General features: G+C 31.0%; 1 protein-coding gene across 1 annotated transcript; it reads left to right on the top strand.

The window, feature by feature from the left end:
- The first annotated feature begins 18,802 nt into the window (after positions 1 to 18,802).
- Positions 18,803 to 23,780, top strand: LOC121117693 (lysophospholipid acyltransferase 5). Its single transcript, XM_040712162.2, has 3 exons — positions 18,803 to 20,316; positions 22,541 to 23,029; positions 23,093 to 23,780. The coding sequence occupies exons 1-3, from the start codon at positions 19,888 to 19,890 to the stop codon at positions 23,570 to 23,572; spliced, it is 1,398 nt and encodes a 465-aa protein (XP_040568096.1). The 5' UTR covers positions 18,803 to 19,887; the 3' UTR covers positions 23,573 to 23,780.
- Positions 23,781 to 24,435: the final 655 nt, after the last annotated feature.

The raw sequence follows: 24,435 nt of genomic DNA on the forward strand, positions 1-24,435 counted from the left end.
AGTTTATCTATTATAAAAACAATTTCTGTAGGGTTCTTATCAAACTTTAGCTCATAATACTTGGAAATTAAAATGACTTATTTAAATTTTTGGAACATTTTATTAGATAATTTTTGGAATATTTGCAAAAAGTTTGAAGTAAATTAAATTTGTATTCCTCACCCAGAGAATTTAGTAAATACATTCATGTTGATATGTTATTTGAATTTCATAACACATTATTTTTTTTATATTCATACCAATGCTACTGATTTAAGGTTACAAAAGGCAATAATAAGTGGGTTTTTGTTTGTTAAATTAAAGTTCCAAAAAAGGAAATGTAAGGATTTGTAATTTTGCAAATGGTATTTTTCTTAATGCTCTCAAGCCATGTTAAAGTCAATAAAAACAATTTTATCTCAAAGACGTGACACTTGGATTGATAAAAACTCAATAATAGTACATTTTCAAACTACTGAAGGGTTGTTTGAGCTTTCTAGTCTTTTCCTCTTTTAATGAACGAATATATTTTCATTTTTTATTTGTAGGAATTAATTTGATTGAACACTGCTTAGGCAATATTAACTTGATTATTATAGATCTGCTAGAGTCATGATAAATTATAATCCGTTTATGAGATTGGAGGGAGCAATGGAAGTTTAATTTACAAAATGATTGATTACAAATATTTTATGAAAAAACCATAAGGATCAGGGGGTTTCATCTCCATAAATTTTATTTAAAGGCATACTATTTATGCAATAATCAAAATGAAGAATATATATGCAAGATCACATGGCTGGCACTAAGGATATGTTTCTTTCTTGAGACAGGAGGGAAATTATGGACAATCATACTGTGTTTTTTTAATGTTCCTTTAATGTGTACTGAATAAGTAAATATTACAGCATTATATTTACACCATCTAATATAGGAATCTTATTTGAAGTCCATAACGTAAAGTATATTTCCTTCTCTGGGAACGACCAGGCGCGAGCTTACGCAGTCCAAGAGCCTTAATGCTAAATTTTACTTATGTCCCAGTGCCTGTAAACATTGGGTTCGATAAAACTTGGCCATACAAGGCATCGTCTATATCTCAATGCTCTTGTAATGCCAACAGACATCCTAGTGGGCTTTCTACTACAGGTTTGCCTCGATAAATCCGGACAAAATTCAATTTATAATAACACTGAGTGTCTTCTCAATTAAGAGGTTGAAGTCTTGTGTACAATATTCTTCCAATTTTTATCAAAATAAACACTTAGAGTCTTGGAGCAAACCAAAAGATCAACGATCATCGAACTTGCTCGTGCAGGCTATGGAGTAGTAGCTATAATAAATCTGGCAGGATACGCCAGGAGCTCTGTCATCTGTTGACTGAGAAACAGAAAGTCAGGTTGGCCCACTGCAAGACTCTGCTCTCAAGGCTCAAGAAGTCAATTTCAAGTCACACCATCATTTTCTCAGATGAGAAAATATTTGCTATTGAACGCAAACGGAACTTTCAAAATGACAGATGGCTCTCCACGTCCAAGGACAATGTCCCCTATATGTACAAGTCTAAGTACTCCAACTCCACATGGTCTTGGTCGTCATCACCAGCACAGGGAAGGGCATGCCACGATTTTTCTTCCAGAAGGGAGAAAAGGCCAATTCTACTGTGCTTGAGGTCCAATGTGCTTTGGTTTATTTTTTATCTTAGAATGTCAACATAAAGTAGGAATTGAGTTACTTTTGTGGTGGTACAATTAGCGCGTTTGATGGCATTGATCCAAAACATCCTTCTATCTGTGGCTTTTGGAAAGGTAGACATTTTCCTGAAGACGAAGCCTACATATGGACTACCGACTACGACATGGAAGGTTCGAACATACTCCATAAATAAATACCAAGTGCCTACTACATATGTATGACTATACTCTAATAGATCTATTCTACAACAAAGTATCTTGTATATATATATATATAGATAACCGATGGATATCAGGTTAATATTGTATGTACATTCTACATATTTATATAATACATTACAAGATACTTTTTAACCAAAGCTGACCTACTTTTACAATACACTGGACTAAACATTTTACAATACCAAGGTTCAAATTCAGTGGTTCTATCGTTCCAAATCTCGGTTCCTTCATTTCAACGGCTTTGGTCTCGATTCCGATCTTTAATCTCGATTTGTTTATTATTCAGACTCAGTTTGGTAGCAGGCACTTAAAACAAGGGGTGTCGCTAGAAAATTCGGACCCAGGAAATGATATTTAATACAAAAAGGACCACAGCTACATTATATGCAGTGTGCATAGTGTACAAACTTCCAGTATGGCCCCAAAAACTATAGTTGCTTAAGACCATGTTTTTCAAAGTAGGGGCCGTGAGAAGAGGCTAGGGGTTGAGGCGCAGGAAGATGGAGGATTACTTTCAGTCTATACATAAATAGTACACATGTTTTGTTTATGAATTTTAAAAAACAGCACCGCTTGAACTGGTAGAACCGTTAGACCAATAAGGGCACAACCTTAGGCATTACCATTACGAAAAATGTATTGCAATTATAGGCTAATTAAAAAAAGTTGATTATATCAAGCCTTCAAAATTGTAAATAAAACGTCTGCAAGACCTTTCAAATAGGTTTGATGGCCGCTGACAATTTTTAACCAATTAGCAAGAAGAAGGATAAACGTGCTTCTCTTCTACTGAGTGTCCACTCTTTACCTCAATCCCGATTAGGTAGGACTAGTTTACAACGTATTTTTTCTTCTAAAAGTATATAAAGAAATCCTTAAATCCTATTGATCCCACTTTGACATTTTTCTGGAAAATGAGAAACCTTAGTGTAGTACATAATTTTATCAAAAAGAATAATAAAATATATGTCCGTTTCGACTCGAAACTCTGTTAATTTTAAGAAAAAGTATACTATTTATCTATCTACCACCTTTATTCAATCTTGGTAATATTTTCTGATTACTTGATTGAATTCAAAAAAAAATATCTTATCAATCAAATTATATTTAACCTACATTCAGATGATTCATTGTGTCAGTTGAGCAATCTAATTTGATCTGAACTAAAATAAATAAGATAGCTATATTTGGAAGAGATGAAAAATGTTCCTCGAAATGACATAGTGCAAAGAGTATGGATGTAGTTGTTGATAAACAAGGTAAACAAGTTTTTTATCTATTTAGTCACTCTCCTAAATTATCAAGCAAAGCAATCCTTTACCATGACCCAGGTATAAAATACTAAGAGTTAAACCGAAATACGAATTAAGGACTTTATTTTTTTTTTAAAGTTAGTTTTCATTTTGGATTATTCGATTTAAATATATTCAGTCATTATAATTATCAACTATTACGAGTTACAGATCTATAATAAATCTACAGGAATGGTTTTGTTGATTTGATATTAACTAAACTGTGTCAGTTATTAATTAGAATTTTGGTTATTTGGATTACATAGGACAGATGTCATTCCAAAAATTTCAAAAAGAATAGAATAATTAAAATACAAATAATGGGTTAATTCGAAAATTGAATTGTATTTTCAAAAATTAAAGTTGATAATATTAAAAACATCTGAATTATATCAATAGGAGTTTCTCTTTTTGGCATGAATTGATCTGTTCATGTAAGTGGTATTTTTTTTAATTTTTTTTTGTTGTCAATACTTAAAAAAAAATTAATATACTATTAAAGGACTCATAACAATTTGTGAAACAATAAAGGTAACAGCGGGATTTAAATATCTATTTCATGTCAAAATTTACTTGGTTACATTGTATTTCTTAGTATACATTCATATTAAACTCATATTCTTGCAACTTGCAGTTGTAAAAAGAAGAACGTGTCTAATTTGTGATTAACCAGGTGTAGATTAAAATCAAGAATAGTGTCCTTAAGCCTTTTAACCCAATATTCAGAGTGTGGGTGATGAAACATTTTAAAACTACCCTATGATTGAAAAATTATGAGATTTTGAATTTTTATTTTTACAAAGTTATCAGGCTATTGTAAAATTGAGATGGAAACAAAAAAAAATTCAGTATTTTTTTTTCTTAAATTTAATTCTTTGTGAATAGCTATAGATTTTTTAAATTTTTTTCAGGAAAATTAAATATTTAAAATTAATTTTTTGAATTTTTTTGAAAAATAGCTGTGGATTTTTAATTTTTTTTCCAAAAATTTATTTTTTTCTGAACAGTGGTGTATTTTATAAAAGAAAAGTATAATATTTGATTTTTTTTTTTTCATTGACTTCAATAATCTAAGGTATCTAATCAAGATAAAGATTGTATAGGTCAAAGAGTGCTAGTAGATAAAATGAGAGCTGACCTAAATAGCAATTATTCATATTCTAGCACAGGGATTAAATATATAAAATTTGAAGATTGCACTTTTTTTCTAATTTTTACCGGAAAATATTTTTTTATTTGCCAAAGCACTCAGAACGATACTTTTATTCTTAAAAAGAGAAAAATAAGTATAAAGCAATACGTAGTCAGGGGCGTCTGTAGGATTATATTTATATTTGTGCATCTATGCTTAATATTCATTAAATGAGCATAGACCATTATTATGATCATGACGTACAAGTAAAGTAAATGCGTAAGCCAATGCTTGAGCCAATCCTTTGAGAGAGGAAGAGATAAGCTTAATCTTCCCCCTTGACTTCTTCAGAGAGGATTCATTTATACAGAAATAATTTTGGAAAACACTAGTGAACACTCAGCTAGGGGCGAGCACAGGATTATATATATATATATTTTATTCTTTTTTTTTTTTTTGGGGGGGGGGGAATTTTTTTTGAAACAAAACCAAAAATTAACATTTTTTTTTCAAAAAATGTTAATCCTAGCTTCGCACAAAAAATTAATTTTTTGAAAAAAAATTGAAAAATTAAATTTCAAATATAAAAATTTTTGAAAAAAAAATCACAAAGCTAAAGCTACCTTCAAACACTTTCAAAAAATAAACTGCTATTGACGTAAAATTAAATTGTTTAGGAAAAAATTTGCAAAATTAAATTTTGCAAATTTAATTTGTTGACAAAAAATTTCAAAAAATTATATTTTTTGACAGATAAAGAAAAAAAATATTAAAATTTTTGCTCTGCTGCATAATTTGCCCAAATGAATAAAAAAAATGCAAGTATAAAGAAATTTTACCTACATTTGGGGGGCTACAGCCCTTTCCAACCCATACCCTGCGTAGCCCCAGCTTATTACTTCCTTTATTCACAATGTTACAAATAATGTTGGGTCGGTTTTTATTTAGGACGGAAGTGGTCCTGCATTTGAGTCCTAAATTTTGGTCCTTGATGACGTCACTCTACTTCGTTTCATCTTTTTTAAATAATTTCTGGTACTGACTTCCTGAAGAACTTGTCCCAAGACTGGACTGGCCCGAATACATAAGCTCTAAGGCCTTCCAAACAAACAAAATGGTTTGGGATCATAAAATTTGTACGGTTTTATTATGAGGTTTTTCAATATATAACTAACATAACAAAGATTATGCGGATATCTTAAAAATTCGGCCAGTCCTGGAGACTTAAAGAATTGCTTGCTTTTTTTAGGAGAAAATTGCTATAAAGTCTATGGTTTCAGCAGATGAAAACTCTATATTTCAATGAATGTGACTAAATCTATGTATTGTATTATTTTGTATGACCTATATTTTCATTTTGATACAAATTAGAAATCAATATTTTACGTTATAGTGTTTTAAAATAATTGTTATTTTATATTTCAGGTGTATTTGTGTTTAAATTAGGCCCTTTTCCGCATAAATATACTAGTTTGAGTTATTTATACCATGTACACTATGGATAATGTTAAACCTGCTACTAGAAGCTCTACAGAAATTCCATATTTAATCAAACCTATTTATGTGATGGAATCATCAACCTTACCAACAGTTGGTCAAGTTTTGAAATATTTTCATTTTATAAAACATGTTTCATTACATTACAATCAAATACCAGGCAAGGGAAGTTTCGTTATATATAAACTGGAGTCGTTATCGATGAAGTCCAATTGTTTTGGAAAAGGTGCAACTTACGGACAGTTACAACAGATTGTGCCAAGAATAAACGTATAAATTACTACAAAGAATAGAAGCTTTAAATAAACACAAAGAAAGGACATCATAAGTTAATTTACAAAATGTTGAGGCATTTCTGAAAAACATAGATATACTTTTTGATATCTCTAATCCCAAAACGGAAGAAATACTACTTTTTAGGCTCGGAATAAATGAAGCTCAAGAAGATATGGAGTTTTTAAAAATGCTCCTAGCAGGAAAAAATGTACATCTGGGAACAAAGGATAAGGCAGGCCCCCGCCAAAGAAAATTAAAAGGAAAATAAACAGAAGAAATCAATGTTTGAAAAAAGAAAAACTCGCACAAATATATTCAAAGAAGTAAAAGTCTCTTCAACAGAAGTAACATCCAAGTCTCCAGGGGGAATTAAAAATTTCTGGGATTCAAAAATGATAATAAATGTAGAGAGATTGGCAGGAGTTGCAACTGGAGCCTCTTTAACCCTTTCATTCCCGAAATAATTTGTGTGTAAAATAAAAATATTTAACAAAGAAATCTTATGAGAATGTTATCATATACACATATATGCACATCTCAAAAACAAATTTGTAGTTGAAAGCACAAAAAGAGAATGATTTCATATGGCAACATTGGGAACATATCACAGGAAATTGTAGTGACTCCATATGGCATCACTGGGAAAATTATATGGCATAATTGAAAGGCAAAATAAACCAATTATATAATACAAATGTTGGACAGTAAATACTTTTTAATTCCTTTTCTACAAAATTTTATATTAATGTACAATATACAGGTGGAAATATTATTTTATAGGTACTTTACGTTAAATATCATGCAGTATTTAGATCTTTGTTTTTGGGTTAGAAAGCATTTGCCAATGATGAAGCCCATCACAACAAATATTGGTCGTAGGAATCTGCAAGGTTTTGCAGCTGCACAATCTTGTTCTGATGGTTTCTCTATTAATGGCTACCTCTTTTTTTCTTTGTAGACTTTTTCCGGCGTTGGTTAGAGTGTCCCCAACTGCGTGCCAGGAGACACTGTGGTCCATTTTTCTACATTTAATTCAAAGTCATATAGGATGACCCTTCGACCATATCTACCAAAAACTTTGATTCCCATTTATGAGGTTTATTTCTCATGTATTACTTGAATGAGTTACGTCCCTTGATGGGGACCATCATTTCGTCCACGGAATTACGTTCTTCTTCTTCGATTTTACCAAAGTTATTGTTGAGAGAGTCAGTGAATGGTCTAACTTTGAAAAGTTTATCATACTGGGAATCCTCTCTGGGTTTTATATTGTCATTATTGTTTAGATGAAGAAAACATCCCGGTTTTACTGAAAACCATTATAAAATCCCATTGATGCCATATGGATTCATGCTACTCTTAAAAAATCAAGACCACAAAATATTGATATTTTGAGCAAACCTGAAATTCTAGTGTCGTACTTTTATAATAGAAATAGATTAATTAATATTGGATATACCTTGTTAGTTATCTCGGGTCATAAGCAGAGCAGTGTCGACAACCTCCCTCAAGGACACTTCTTGTGCAACAGATCAGCTATGACAAAAGCATAGCGGACGCCTAACAACAAATCAGATGCAACATGTCACTATTGCAATGCCATCTACCTATTAAAATACTAACTAAACTCATCATAATATTTAATACCCCAGAAATGGAATTTGAAGTTGACGACGCCATATGGCGTCATTGGGAAAGAATGGGTTTAGTAAAAAAATATTGGTTATCCCTGTAATTGAATGATCAACTGGTGAACTACAGGTTATTGCTACATGTAAACCTATAAATGAGTGGAATATAAAAGAAATTGTATCATCTATGTCTTTTGATACAACATCATCAAATACTGGAGTTCATAAATAAGCATGTCTTCTAACTAAAAATCTCTATAAAAATGTCTTCTTCATTAAGCCTGTAAACTTCATATTGGGGAATTAATCATTAAATCTGCATCACAGTCTATTTTCAGCAAGAGTACCAGTCCAGTATATCCTGTATTTGTGGAGCTTTCAAAAAAATGGTGTCAAATAAATGGGGAATCTGTGAAAACTTTAGATTTTGAAGAAGATTCAATGTTGAGCGTCATGAGGGATCAAGCCAAGGAGTTATATAATTTCTTATATAAATTCAAAACATTATCCCGAGATGATTTTTTTTTTTTTTTTTTTTGAGTATGCAAAGCTAAATATGGCTTTACTAGGAAACTATTCAAATTTACTAGAAAATTGAGCAATTTTAGGCCTTACATTTCATGGGTTGAGGGCTGGCTGAATTTTACATGTATTCATATAAATTTTAGGTAACCCTCAGAATAAAACAGAACGTGTTTCATAATACCAACCTATCTTGGGGTTTTTTTGGGGGACATCGTAATAAGAACTGATGCAGGATTAAAGTTAATCTCATTATTAAGTATAAATGATGCCAAGGCTTCAAATGAAACTTTTAAAAAGTTATATTAGTCAATAACTTCCCTCTAGATTAATTTTGTCCCTACGTTAAAGAGTAATACATTATTAAAAGCATTTTAAACGCCATCAAAACTTTTTCAATTCAACCAATATGAATAAGTTCATCATCATCTATAGCACAGTTAAATTCATCAAATGGAAGTTTTATGAATAAGTCGGAGGCTTAGAGGATGGGGATATACTTTTATATAAAGATATAAACAGGATACGAAATATAATATTATATACTACCCTTTTATTTTCTCCCTATCAAAAAATGGATCAGCACTTTGAATGAGCAGGCTTTTTGTTTTCAATTCTACAAAATGGATTTCCTGATTACATAATATGAATATATGTTATGTAAATGTATTTTTTCTCGCCCATGAAAGAAATAAGGACAAATTGTGGGATTCAAGCCCCTAATTTACATTTCTTTTTCTATTTGTGTAAGATCTCCTACAAATGTATGTATAAATTGTTATATACAAATTCGAGCAAACTATTGATTTCCATAACTGTACACCACGAAACAATAGTGATTCCAAGCTGGTTGAAAAATTTATTTGTAGGTATTTCTTTTTCATATTCCAGGGGCGTCTACATGGGGTGGGCTGGAAGGGCTGTAGCACCCCCCCCCCAAAAAAAAAAAAAAATTTTTTTGATTTTTACTGTAAAATTTTATATATATTTGAAATTTACTTTCATTTTTCAAATTTTTTTCCCCAAAAATTTTATCTCCTGAAAATAGCTATGGATTTTTCAAAAAAAAAAATCCAAAAATTTAATATATGAATTTTAACTTTTGAATTTTTTTTCGAAAAATGGTAATTTTTTGTGAACTGTAATTTTAAAAAAAATCCAAAAAGTTTCTCTTTTTGAGAATAGCTATAGATTTGTAGAATATTTTGTGAATAGCTGTGGATTTGGAAATTTGTAGAAAAAAAAAATTAATATTTTCCTTTGTTTTTGTTCAGAGTTGTAGATTTTTGTAATTTAACTTTTGAAATTTTTTTCTAAAAAATGTAACTTTTGTGAACAGTTGTAAATTTTAAAAAAAAATCAAAAATAAATTATTTTTTTTAGAATAACTATAGATTTTTGGAATTTTTTCAAAAAAAAATTGTGAATAACTGAGTATTTTTTAAATCTTTTTCAAAAAAATTTAATATTTGAAATGTTTTACCAAAAAAAATAATTTTTGTTAACAGTTGTGGATTTATGGAATTTAATTTGTGAAATTTTTTGTGAACAACTGTAAATTTAAAAAAAAAAAAAATTAATTTATTGTGAATATCTATAAACTTTTCCATCATATTACATTCTATGCTTTATATAATATATACATAGAACAAAACTATAATATGATTTAATTCAGATACATTTAAGTTTTAACTTTTGCTTCAGTTTCCAACATAATCATATCAGTTAACAATTATTTTTCCTTAACAAGTGATGTTTTGACCAGCATTCTAAAAACATGAATTATCAGGACATGTCAATCGAGGCCGTAGTAGAACCTATATGCAATTATATAGAATTGACTACTACATAATTTTTGTTGAAATTAATTCGATTTGAGGATTTTTAATGCCAAATATCAAACTTTCCACTTATAGTTTTAAAGAGTGAAATTCAGAGTCAACAAGATTTTAAATTGGTTTATATATAATAAAAGCATCCCTCACGTAAGTTCGGTATTTTTTCGCATGTATTAGCTCCAGAATTACCGCAGTTATCCAAGTAACTGAGAATATCCAGTATATTAAGTGTGATTTAATGAGCCATTCGCGGTTGCACATGAATTAAGCTTGTACTTAGACATGCATGCCTTAATCTTTGAGACAAGTATATGACTACTGGCAGAATCAACCAGGTAACTTCTCTTTTTCGAAAAATCAATTTCATATAAAATACGAATTTTTCATACTCCTTTGACCTTTCAAATTCTAGGTATTCATTCCCCGCATGTATAAAATACAAAGGAAACAAAAATAAACCCCATACAAAAAGACAAAGTTTAGAAAAACATTAAGACTTTTAAATGTCTGTCAAATGATTAAGATTTCACTTTCAGCATTTTTTAAAAACATTCTTTATCGAGATATTATTTCACTTCATTAGATAACAAAGCCTTCAAACTTATTTTTAAACAACCATTGGAGCTAAATAGCCTAGAATATTAGACTCCACTCCTCGTAAAATAAACTCAGGTACCGAGGTAGTAACGAAAAATAACTAAGCCGGACTCATCCGAGGCCCGGTTATCGGAATGAGTACACTTTAAATTCTTTAACGAGGAACAATTGGAAGACAAGTCTGGTGTCAGCAACAGCCCTAATTCCAGCTCCAATAGCATATATAAAAGTTGTTGGGGTCTAAAAACTCGTATTTGGATTTCGGTGAGTAAGGAAGGTTTCATCTTGTCTGCTGTCTTGTCTCACGTTTTCCGACAGAGCTTTCGATGTTGCCTTTCAAAGGATGTCTTGAGATACTACTAATATAAAATATAAATGATAGAAAAAATAATATCTTATAATAAAAATTGGCAAACCTATCAATTATAATAGGTTATTTTAACCAATGAATTTAAAGATCAATTTTTAAAGAAGTGTGCACATGATATTATAATAAATATATCATAAAGTATTTTTCGATAACTGCTTGAAATAAAGCCATGAATACCGGGGCGTCTGCATGATGATACTTTTGGGAGGGCTTGATTTTTCAAAAAAAATCTCAAACATTAAAATATTTTGGAATAAAATTTCAAATATGAAATATTTTGGGAAAAAAAATCCAAAAATCCACAGCTATTCACAAAAAATTCAAATTCTAAGATACATAGTTATTAACAGAAAATTAAATTTTTGGAAAAAAAAATTGAAAAATTATATTAAATTTTTCTAGTAAAAAACAAAAATTCCTTAATTTAGGGTGAGGAAGGTTTTTTTTTTCTATAAATCATAACTTAGAAAGAAAAAAAGTAGTTAAATACAAATAATAAACAAAAATCGAAATTGCAAATTAAACATTATTTTCGGGATGCTTATTCAAGAAAAAAAAGGCGATTCCGATCAAGCGTACCATCACTAGTGTACACGTTGTATTGGCCTTTATTTGTGACTCGAAATTACAGTCCAGTATCACTTCTAGGTCCCTACAGAAAGTAAATTGATCCCTCATGATGTTTTAATTATTCCATAAATAACAGAAAAAATTTAATAATCAATTAACAATGTTCCTATTATATGGAATTATAACGAAAATGGGAATATTTTTGCAAGATATGTGCGTTCTTGTATTCAAGAGATAAACTTTTTATATACGCAAGTTATATTGAGAAATGATATCAGCAAACGTCAGGTTCATATACTTTTTTCAAATATCTTGCCTTAAAAATGAAATGTACTTAAAACTGTCAATCAAATTTCTTTAACTTTAAGATATTTTCAATGGAAACAATATATTCTTATAAGTAAATATGCTTGCCCTAATGGTGAAAGGTTAAATTTTTAAACACCTCTATAGAAATGTAACCATCTGTAACCAAATCAGACTATAAAAAATGAGTCAAGTCGACATGCAACATTGTTGATTTATTCTAATGGTTAAATAAGTCATGTTTTTGTGTTGTTGTTTTTTATTTTATAAAAAGCAATCTAAATTTTACCATGAATTTAGCAAAGTTTTAAATTTTTTGAAAAAAAGAAATTTCAAATGTTTAATTTAAAAAGAAATAAATTACTAAATCCACAGCAATATAAAAAAAAAATTAGAATACCAGCAGCTATTTAAAAAAAAATTTCAATAATTAAATTTTAAATAAAATTTTTTTTTCAAATATTATATTTTTAGAGGAAAATTTCTAAAAAAACAAAAGAACAAAACCAAAGCCATAGAGAAAAAATTTAAATTTTTGGATTTTTTTTTTTTAATAAATTTCAAATATTCAATTTTCTAGTAAAAAGCAAAAAATTCTTAATTTAGGTGGGGGCTACAGCCTTCAAACACACCTCCTGCGGACACCCCTGAGAGTTCTAAGAGAAAACGCCGTAGTGACGCGAATGGTGACAATATCATCAATAATATCAAGGATATCCTCAAAAATAACCATGTAGTGTCCATGAGGGACGGTGTTCCCGCCTACACCTCGAAGAAGACCGATTAGTGGCTCTCTGAAAACCTCCCCTGCTCCAGGAACAAGGATGTCTGCCTCCCTTCCCCCTTCAGCATCCCAATGTTAATTTTTTTTTTATAAATATATATGGCCCATCCCCGAAAGGGACATATAAGTCCCACGGTCGCAAAAAACAAAAAAAATAGAATGTCTCATCAGTAACATCATGAACGTGTTCACCAAGATCCCACTTCGTGAACGTCGGAACATGAAGTGTCTGGCCCTGCATGAAGGAGAACGTCTTGAATCTCTATTTTAACAAATAAGCTTCTCTGCCTTGACACAATTTTCGTAATGAAGACACATCAAAAAATATTCAGAGCTATGATTTTGAAAATGAATAAATATACATGTGATATGGCCTTGGCATCTTTGTCATAGGCATAGGAGATGATAATTTTGATAATTTAAGTAGTGTTGGATTTGTGAATAGAAAATAAAAATCCTCCAAAAAAAAATTGAAAAACAAGACTAAGTTCGAATTCGAATGACCAAAACTCGAGATTAATCCCATTTATCTAGTTGTTTCTGCCTTTTTATTAAGTAGTTCCTAAGAAATAAAGCAATGTTTGTCTGTTTATATGTTTGGGAATGTACCATTTACCGTCATTTTTATAAAGGGAGTTTTTATGAATAAAGTCGTATAAAAACTGTATGTAAAAATTAATGAATTTTCACGGTCACACAGTGCTTCATTTAACTGAAAAAACGTCCATATCAATATTGTTTGATTATATTTTATTTTTTTTTTGCATACATCTAATAAAAATGTGTCTATATTTTATTGTTCAGGCATTAAAAAACAATTTTAATGTTTATTAAATTGTTTTTTATAACTTAATTAGCAGGTATATCATACGTATGATAATATACCTATAATATAATAGAATCAAGTTCAAGTTTGAAGGCTATTCAGAACTAAATACAAACTTTTTAAATAAAAATATGATTATCCAATAGTTAAAGGTAACTATTTACAGTAATTTTTCGTAAGTTTATATTAATATATTATTTGAAAAAATATTATTTGTTTTTGAAAATTTTACTGTTTTTATGATTTAAGTACATAAAACTATTTATATACATAATGCTATAGTATGGAAGAACAAGTGTGCACAAAAAAATCACTGAGGTTCGTTAGATACATTATTAATGAAGAGTATATCATATTAAAAAAAACCTGCCAATATTTGTGCATTTTTCCAAAATAAGGATTCTGCTTCATAGTGTACTGCAAGATTCAGCAACCTAGAGGGTATCATCACAAACAAAAGTTGAGATAGCAAAGATTTAACTGTGGGAAAGTTGTGCCTTGACAATACAAATGAACGTAGATAAATATATTTTGGGGGGATTCTTCCCCCTTTTGACCTTCTTTTCTATTTGGCGCTCAAAGGTTTCCATATGAAGTAATTTATTTTTTTAATGCTCATTTAAAAAATTTATATATATATATAATATGTGTATTATCACATAATTATTACCATATCCTATTAAAATAATTAACTAGGGTTTTTCCAAAGGTTCGAGAAGCAATAAAGCCTTGCGCGCGCACCATTTGATATAGAAGGTAGGTGCCCCACAAAACTATGTATCCATGTTCATTTTTATTGCGAAGACACAACTTTCGTCATGGTTAAATCTTTGCTATCTCTATTTTTATTTTAGGACGGTACCCTCCATATTGAACATGTTCCCCTTCTCCATTCAGTCACCCAATAATTCAATACCGGTATTTGCATAAATACGCTGACTAATTTTGAAACGCTTATATCTCGATGTTCCGTGATCGGAAATAAAAAATTTCAGCACAAGTAACTCTGTAAATCTTTTGGCTTTGTTTTTATTTTTCTTACTTACGTCAAACAAAGTCGTTTACGATGAATGACGAGGCCAAACGTCATATGGTTGCCACTCTCCTCCACGCTGGTAGGTCTGTCAAGGAGATAATCAAGGACACTGGACTATCCTGGACTACTGTGTTCAGGGTCCAGAAGCTTGTCAAGGAAGGGAAAGACCTGTCCATACCTCTGGAATGACTCAGGATTGGCTCGCTGCCAACATGCCATTTTGGAACAAAAACATTTGGCCACCTCAATCACCTGATTTGAATCCCCTTGACTACAGTGTGTGGTGGCAAATTGAGAAGAAGGCCTGTGCTACCCGCCAACCGAATTTGGAATCATTGAAGGGCAGTGTCAATGAGCAATGGGCAGCCATGGAAGACCATTACATCATCTATATGTGCAAGGCCTTCCGCGGGCGCTTGGAGGGTGTCATAGCAGCTGATGGCGGTTATATTCTGTAATTATATTAAATTTTATACCAGAATAAATTATCTATTATATAATTCTCAAAAAAATATGTCATACGAATTTTATTACACATTTAATTATTTGCCACAAATAGTCCGCGTATTTATGCAACTACCGGTATAATTGGTAGATTATACTTCCATCTATCAATAAAGTCTTTATGTATGAAAAACAAGTAATTAAGTCATCTGTTTTTCAATTGGGCTAAGCATTAAATAAAGAAATTAGAAATGCCAGACTTAATCGTACAAGAAAATCATGAAGAAATAAAACCCTTACAGATCAGATTCACCATCTTCTGATAATTAGTGACCCCTTAATATATTACACCTTCGAAAATATAATTCCAAAGGATATAAACAAAAGTTATTGGCAAATACTAAATCAATATTTATATTGATAAAGTAAACGATGAATCTGATGAGATAGAGTAAACTTATGTTTTCGTTTATTTGGCCTGTATCAACAAATAAATTATAAATTATACTTTTTAGAGTGGTTATTCACAATTACATGAATATTAATATCAGGGGCGTCTGCAGGGGTGAAGGCTTTAGGTCCCTCCCCAACTTCTAAAAATGCCCCTTAATTTGCATAGTCGTGTTTCTAGGATACTTATCCCGTGGACAACTACACCCCTCCTGAAATTACTTTCACCTATTGCAAGGGGTCGTTAAAATCTCAATTTTGGTGTTCAGCGTTCAAAAAAAATAAAAATTATGTTCCGTTCATTGAACGCACATTCCATGGAACGTAGTTCAATTTTGCGTTCCGTTCACAAGCCTGGTTGAATTAATGTATTTTTGATAAATAAGCTATATAAAACTTAAATTACAACTGGAATTGTAAAAATCAATATATAATATCATTTTTTATAGTTTTGGCGGCTTTTGGGGGGGAAATAAAGCACTGTGAGGCGGTTACATCAACTAATATTCTATACAACTCTTTACACTATAGAGTTGTATAAAAAATGAGTTGAGGACTCTTTTTCAACAACGAGCGTGTGTAGCTAAGGTTCATATTAAAAAAAAGGAACGTTCACTATTTAAAATAGAAATTAACGAATATTACATTGAATGAGCTTTTGCAACGAGCCTATGTAGCTAAACTTTAGCCAAGTAGTGCTCTAGAGACTAAAATACTTTCTAGCTCATCACATTTCATGAAGCTGTTATTATGATTTTATCATAATTGAGGAGATAACATCTAAGTATGGAGTTACTACGTGTGAGTGTGCTCATGAAAAACAGAGGGTAACCCTGAATATTTATAGAAGTTATATTCTATAAAAACAAAGTTTGCCTGTTCGTCGACACCCACTAACTTTGGGCAATACAAGGGACTATAGGTAGTTCCTTATACTTATCAGTATTGGGCAAGTTACTTCCAAAATGTAATATATATCATATTACTAGTTACTTGCATTTAAAAGTAATTCGTTTCTTTGCAATATTACCTTCTGTGTTGAGTAATAAGTTACTTAGTACCAGGCTCCCCACCAGCACATAGAGTGCGCCTTAATGTGAGGTTATTTTCTATTTCTCTGATAAATCGAAAGTAATGCGAGTAAATCCACTTAGAAAATGTTGGAATTATCATTCACTGTTGCCATTTTGAAATCTCCAAACCAAATCGTCTTCTTCTTGTGTTGATTAAAAACTGTCTTTTTCTCCTCTTTATTTACGGCTGTTGCAGCTGTGTTGTTTATTCGAAAACACTTCGCCTGTGAGACAACTAGGATTTGACCGCGCGTTACCCGATTACCGTAATATATTTAGTAGTGCGTTGTATTACTCCGTTACTACCTAATGTAATTTATTACAGTAACACGTTGCTTTTGTAACGCGTTACGCCCAACACTGATACTTATTAGTTTTATATTTTATAAAATTTGGAGCTAATCTGATAATACGTCATGACAGCTCATCTGCTCTCATCCCAAATATTTTTCAAAATGTCAGGCTTACCACGTTTATTTTTGGTTTTTTTTTTTTTTTTTACTTATCGACAGCAAGAGCGTACGCAGGATTTTTTTTTCTTTTGTTGAGGGGAATTTGGCATTTGATATATAATTTTTTTTAAAATCCAAAAATTAAATGTATCTGAAAAAAAAATTTAATATTAAATTTGGTAGGAAAAAAATTCAAAAACCCATAACAGCTGACAAAAATTATTTTTTTTTTGTGGAAAAAAAATTTTAAAAATACCAATTTCAAATAGTAAATTTTTCGGGAAAAAATTCAAAAATTGACAGGTAGCGACAAAATATTGAATTTTTAAAAGAAAAAATTTCAAATATTAAATTTTGGTAATAAAATTGCAAAAATCTATAGATTTTCTCAAAAAATTCATTTATAAGAAAATAAATGTCAAAAATCCACAGCTGCTTACAAAAAATTTAATTTTCAGAAAATAATTTCAAATATTATATTTCTTGGAGAAACAGATATTGACTGAAAATTAATTTTTTTTTTTTAAATTTGAAAAATTAAATTAAATTTCAAATATTAAATTTTTAGTAAAAACAAAAATTCCTTATTTTTTTTGGGGGGGGGGGAGGGTGACAGCTCCTCCTGCCCACTCCTTGCAGACGCCCCTGGGCCGAACATATTTCATGCATGACTTATATTATTTGAATGTTCACTTCTCAAAAATTAAATAATATTGATAACAATTTTAGAAAATATAAAATGATGATCATGTTGTTATTACAAAAAGTATCAAGACTGATCATTCTGTACGAAACATGTTTTAATTATAATGTCGTTTAAATGACGATTGTTGTTATTTAAGCAAACTCATGTGTTTGAAATAATACTATGAAGTATGTTTCAAAATATTAATAGTAAGTAATGTAATCTGTACCTATATCAAAATAAGATTATGAAAATAGAATCGTTGTGTGTGATTAATACATTCGTCATATTTTATACTGCCCAACCTCATGAGATTAGAAAATATTAACATGGAATTGAGAACTCTTATGTAAAAGCAAAGATAAAATATCGTATGATTTCAATCCCCCAAATCATACGATATTTTATATTGTCTCTACTTTTCACCTTTGAAAATCAATGAAACTTATTTATAAATGAAGGATAGATTAGGCAAAAGGATTTATCCCAAAAAAATAGCCTTCTAATAGCACATGTCAAATACTTTAATAATGGAAGCGTTATCTTGGATGATTTCAAAAATGTATATCTTAGACGTGGTCAAAATGTACGATAAGTACTCCTTGACTTAATATTAGTGATGTGTCACGAGGTGAACCTTACTATTAGAGTATTTTCGAGTTTCTAAAAAATACTCGAGTAATTACGAGTTATACATGTTACTTGCCTTAAAAATCGTTAGTTGCCTGAATACCCCTTACTCGCCTGTGTACTTTTTGCACGCAAACAAACTCCTCAGTCTAAAAATAATAATATTTTTTAAAGAGTTATTGTAAATGTGTCTTTTAAAAATGGTTTTCCCTTCTCTAATAAGTAATATTATGTTTTCTATTAGTTACTCTAACATTTTTAATCGGCTCAGATCTAAGAGATTTCTTCCTCGTGTGTAGACGAAATGTGATTGAAAAAGAAGGAATCATAAGTTGTGACGAGTTACGTGTAAATTATCGCATTGTCAACAATACAATCTGAGTTTTTAGTTTCTTTATTGTTTACTTCAGAAAACTCGAGTACCAATTGACGAGTTTTACTCGTGGCTTATAACTACTTAATATACTTGTAATATTTTATTTACACGGTGATGTTTGCGAGTGCAAGTTGAATGTTGAAGCAGTTTTGACTGTATGGAGTGATACTAAGTTAAATAAGTAATACACTAAGCCAGGGAACACTTAAAGGAATATGGAACGATAATTTACATTAGCGTGCACTCATTTTGACTGAACTACAAATTGATTTTCTCATATTCATTAAATAAATTTAGTAAATTGAAACTTCAACAGATTATAATATTTTACCCATTTCCAAAAATAATTAAACTTATTTAAATAGAAAGTTTGACCATTAAACAATTAAAATTTGAATCACATAATGTATGTATGATATATTTTTAATTTAACCCAATTTTATAATAAAACACATATATTCGAATACACTTTAACACCAAAGATAAAATGAAGTGCATTCGAAATTCAATCAAACTTTTGGGTGGAAAATAGATGTTCAATAATTTTTGAAATAGTTTTTATTTGCATGAAGTGGGGTATTTGCTTCAGAAATTAAGTTTTTCGCTTAGATATTTCAACCATTTAGATACAATCTGATTAAAAAAGTGTTGAGTAAGTAGTTATTACTACTGCGTGACAATTTTTGAAACCATGTTGGATAGGAAATGGATTTGCTATCGCCCATTTGCAGAAATTGGCTTGTGTCTGGTGTATAATATATGTGTTCCATTATCAAACCCGCGTTAAAAATGTATATATATATATAATACATATTCTATGTCAATCAAATGATAATTATTAAAGGATTAAATTTTTTACGCAAAGGATTTTATTATTTCTTGAAATGGCCAAGATATGATGTGCTCAATTCTGAATTTAGAGCAGGTGTGTTAATTAATATGAGTAAATCCTTTGCACTTTCGTCAAGCATGAAAAAAGAGCGGGTTCCATGTCCATTTTAGTGAGAAAAAAGAGAGAAATAAAGTGGAAAAGAGAAGGAAAAAAGAAGAGAAGAGGAAATCATAAACAGTTGAAAGAGGGTAATAATTTCTGTGCTGGATATCTCTTCTCACGAGTTGGATCTCGTCCTTGTGTAGACTCTTTCTCGCAAGGATAATTGTGTTACACATAGTTTGAATGTATATCTAGAAGTATTGAAGGAACCATGTATGGGACTGAGGACCTTGCAGCCTCCGTTGGAGCTTCCAATGCGGCAATCCGTCTTCTCTTGGGCCAATTATTTGCTTATCCAATGATGCTGATTTATCGCTCATATTTGACGAAGCAATCTGCCACTCTACAGCATCTGTATATCGTGTTTTTCAGTATGTGTATCGCCTATTGGTCATTCGGAGCCTCGGCAATCCTTCACTCAATGATTTGCATCCTGGTTTCATACGGATTACTCTTCTTCCTCCGTCCCACTTTCATCACTTCTCTCATCGTTTTCATTTTCAACATGGTTTATCTCCTGGTCGGATATTTTGCCAACTCTTCGGAGAGCTATGATCTATCTTGGACGATGCCTCATTGCGTCTTGTGTCTAAGGCTTATTGCTGTTGCGATTGACTTATACGACGGTGCAAAACCAGAGGTAAGTGAAGGAGCATTCATCCCTTCCTCTATCAACTCATTTCTATTCCCCTTTCTTCTTCAATTTAACTCACAATGATTCAATGGAATTCATTGCCTCTACGTAGCATTTTACATATTGAACCAATCATCTGGTTACAATTTGCAATTTCTTCGTCCTAAAGGGCAGTATTTAATTACAACATGAGTCATTCTAATGACCAACTATATCTTGAACCTATCTTGTCTTTCATTCTATTAAAATCACATGGCTATTTTGTATTTATGAGTAAGGTAACAATGGGCATTTAAACTTTATACTTCGCCACAGCATACTTAGATTAGAGTAATTTCTTTTTAAATAGTCGAAAATTAGAGCATTAATGGAATAAAATGTAATTATTCCATAATCCTCATGTACTCAGGACTGTAAATTGTTCATCTCATTTTTTGATTGCAACTTGTAAAAAATATATATTGGCACAGACCTCTTGGTTGACCCTCTCCCTGAGATAAAAATGGCGTGACATTTATATTTATATAGGACTATATATATATATATTTCGTGTATAAATTGTAATTTTGTACAAGTTGCAACTTGTACTATATATAGAGGGGGTTCAATGACGTCATAAAATGTATTATAAATGAAGGAGACGCCATCTTGGGGCTCAGAGTTAACATTTTTACTTCATAAAATGAACAAATTTATAATAAATCTTGATAAAACTTCATCAAATTGTTTTAGAAATGAAAACAGACTCAATACCCGCATTGACTTCTACTTTATGCTTATGAAAGACTGCCATATTTCAGTTAAATCATTGTAATAGGCAGTGAAAATCCCTATAAAATGTCTTAATTGTACATTTTTTGGAACGAAAAAAGAAGGATAATGAGAGAAAAGTATTATTACAATTGTAATAATTAATTTTTATCTACAATATGGAAATAAGATTACACAACGATGTGATAACATATATTTGATACATTTTAATGTCTCATATAATAAAACTAGGTAATAAGAGATATAGATTTTTGACTGAGGATAAATGTTTAAGTTATTTTATTTGTTAATTCTTATTTTTTTACATTCAGTAGTTCACGATTTTCCTTAATATTAATGATAGAAGGGTTTCATTGTTATAAAAACTTGGTTGATTAGGCCCTCAAAATGACAAATATTAACAACAATGCTGACGTCATATGAAAACTCTCTAAATAAATAACCCATGTTATCATTGGTTGAATATTAAATAAGTAACGGAATGAAATACTATTATGTACAGGGTGGTCCATATAAATTGGGAAAATATTTAAAGGCTTATAACTAAGAAACAAGATGGAGTACAACTATAATCTTATTATTATTTGAAGGCCACACTTAATCACATTCAATGGTTTATAATTAAATCCAGCTCTCTTGATAACCTCGTCCACACGGTTTTGACAGACCCTGACGACCTCGTGCGGATCCAGCTTTTTCATCGTACTAGTTTTGCGCTTTTAATATACATTCCCTAGAAGACATTACACCTTCCAACAAGATAATGCACCTGTCCAGAAGGCCAAAATAATATAGGATGTATTGACCATAAAATCTCCTCACTTTTGGAGCCCGGATTTTTGTCTTGCTAACATTCCAGACCTGAACCACCCATGCGATTTCTATCTCTGGGGGAGGGTCGAATATGAGGACTGTGCCGCATATTATTCGTCTCTAGGGGGTCCTGAAGAAATCCATTAGCCGTACAATGGCAAAACTTGATTGCATGAGGTCATCCGGGTCTGCCAAAGCCTCCGGCACTGTCAGCCTTTTAAGATTTTCCCAATATATCTGGACTATCTAAACTCTAGATTGATCTTTTTTTCTTTTCATAAATTTGCAATGACCATTTAGAGTATTTTGTTACGCGTATGTCGCGATTTTTATAAATAGGTTAATATTAATGGGGAGGGGGATTCTGAGGATCCCTTTATGCAAGGAGATATAGTTTTTTTCATTTTTCTTGTTACTGAGAAAGTAAAAAAATAACAAGTTCTTGAGTGGGAGTGCTCCGTAAAGAATGATGACATTTTGAATAGGGCAAATCCTTATATTTTGTTTCTTCTCAATTCTGAGGGAGCGAAAAATGTTACAATATGATAAAATAATTATACATTTTTAAAGTATGTTTTATATATATTTTTGGTTCATTTGATTTTTAGATATATTAAATGAATATATAATTATGATATTTAAATAGGATTCACTGTCTGCGGAGCAAATGAAGTATCGCTTATTGAAGATGCCCTCACTTTTGGAACTTTTTAGTCAATGTTTCTTTGTCGGCGGTTACTTTGTTGGTCCACAATTTTCAATGCGCAAGTATCAAGATTTTATTCAACGTAACATCACACAAGATTTGAGACCTCCTATTTCATTTGGATTAATGCGTTGTTTTCTTGGATTTGTCTATTTACTTATCCATGTGATTGCTTCGCACTATGTCCCACTTGAGTATGTTTCAACTGACGAGTTCTTAAATATGAATTTTTGGAGTCAAAGCTTTTGGTATTCTTGTTGGGTCAAAGGGATTTTATCAAAGTATATTGGGGTTTGGTTATTTTCTGAGGGAGCATTTGTACTCTCTGGTCTTTCTTATAATGGTAAGGATTCAAATGAACAACCTCTTTGGAATGGTGGTGCAAATGTGAAGCTCCGTCTATTCGAAAGTGCCGCTAAATTTGGCGATGTAAGTAATTTTTATTCTTGACTTGGATTGTAGAACTTAGGGAAATGTACTTCTTTTTTCCAGATAATTGCATCTTTTAACTGTAACACCAACAATTGGGTCGCCATCTATATTTACAAAAGGTTGAAGTTTCTCGGAAATAGATTTTTAAGTCAATTTATTACTCTTTGGTTTTTGGCCTTATGGCATGGAATTCATTCAGGCTACTATTTGACATTTTTCAATGAATTTATTGTGATGAATTTCGAAAAAGACATGGAAGCAATAGTTAAAAAGAGTCATCGTATACAAGAGTGGCTTAAACTTCCTGGAGCATCACCGATAATGTGGGTTGTAGGAAAGTTGTACGTTTTGTTCTTCCTTCCCCACTGTTTTCTTCCCTTTGCACTCTTGCAGAATTCCAAATACATTCCTGTTTTGTTCAAAACCAGAGGAATACTTTATATAGTTTTTCTTCTGTGGCCCATCTATTCCATACCGCTGAAAAAGGCACTCATACCCAAGCAAGTGAAGAGTGAAGTTGACACAAAGAAAACATCATAAAGAGTTTTTCATTAACCCTACCTCAATTTTGATGGACTACAAGTAGAGGCTCATAGAGATATTTATTTTTTTGGTGTTTCATCATTATTAATATTAATTTAATTGTTATTTGTTATTGTAGTCGAACATAGATGTGTGCTTCTTTGCTCACGTCCATATTCTGATAGATGCGCGTACTATTAAAATAATAAAAACTATTCTAAAAGGATGATGGAAATAATGAGAGAGCAATGTTTCAGGGTCATCCATTCATTTCAGATATTACTGGATAAAGGTATAACTCTCCGGAGGTCTATGCTGTTTGTTAAATGTACCACTCAAATCTACAATAAATAACTATGTAAAGGATAGTTGACTGTCAGATTTGCTTTGTCAGAAAGGGAGCACGCTGGTCCATTTGTTTCTTGTGTTGTGTAGTGGTTAGAAAGGAGGTTAAGGTATATTACTTAGTATGTACAATGGTATTCGGGGGAGGGGTGGGGGAGATTTATTTTTTCTTGTTATTTTATTTTGACAAGAAATAATCTCAATATCTCACCATTGAAAATGAACGCTGAAGAAACCATGGCAAGTAAAGCTTAGATTAATTCAAATGTCATGACACGCAGTGTTGCTAAGGGGCGCAAATATTATGATTTTTAAATGGATGGGGATGATTAAGTAATTATGAATACATAAGGTTTCTTAAATGTAGTAAATCTAGAGGGGGACGAATTGGAGTTATATAGAATCTGAGGGGTTTGTTCACTTCTCCTGCCAATTGCGTCCAAGCATTAAATCTAGCAACTTTCTACTGCCCATTGATAATTGTCTCACAAATAATTCTTAAATCAAATGAATCTGACGAATTATTCTGTTGGACT

This window comes from Lepeophtheirus salmonis, chromosome 5 (genome assembly GCF_016086655.4).
Source record: "Lepeophtheirus salmonis chromosome 5, UVic_Lsal_1.4, whole genome shotgun sequence".
NCBI classification, from domain to species: Eukaryota; Metazoa; Arthropoda; class Copepoda; order Siphonostomatoida; family Caligidae; genus Lepeophtheirus; species Lepeophtheirus salmonis.

Coding starts and splice junctions, on each gene's coding strand:
- LOC121117693 (XM_040712162.2), top strand. CDS start 19,888: ATGTATGGGACTGAGGACCTTGCAGCCTCCGTTGGAGCTTCCAATGCG. Junction 20,317..22,540: donor ACGACGGTGCAAAACCAGAG/GTAAGTGAAGGA, acceptor ATATTTAAATAG/GATTCACTGTCTGCGGAGCA. Junction 23,030..23,092: donor GTGCCGCTAAATTTGGCGAT/GTAAGTAATTTT, acceptor TCTTTTTTCCAG/ATAATTGCATCTTTTAACTG.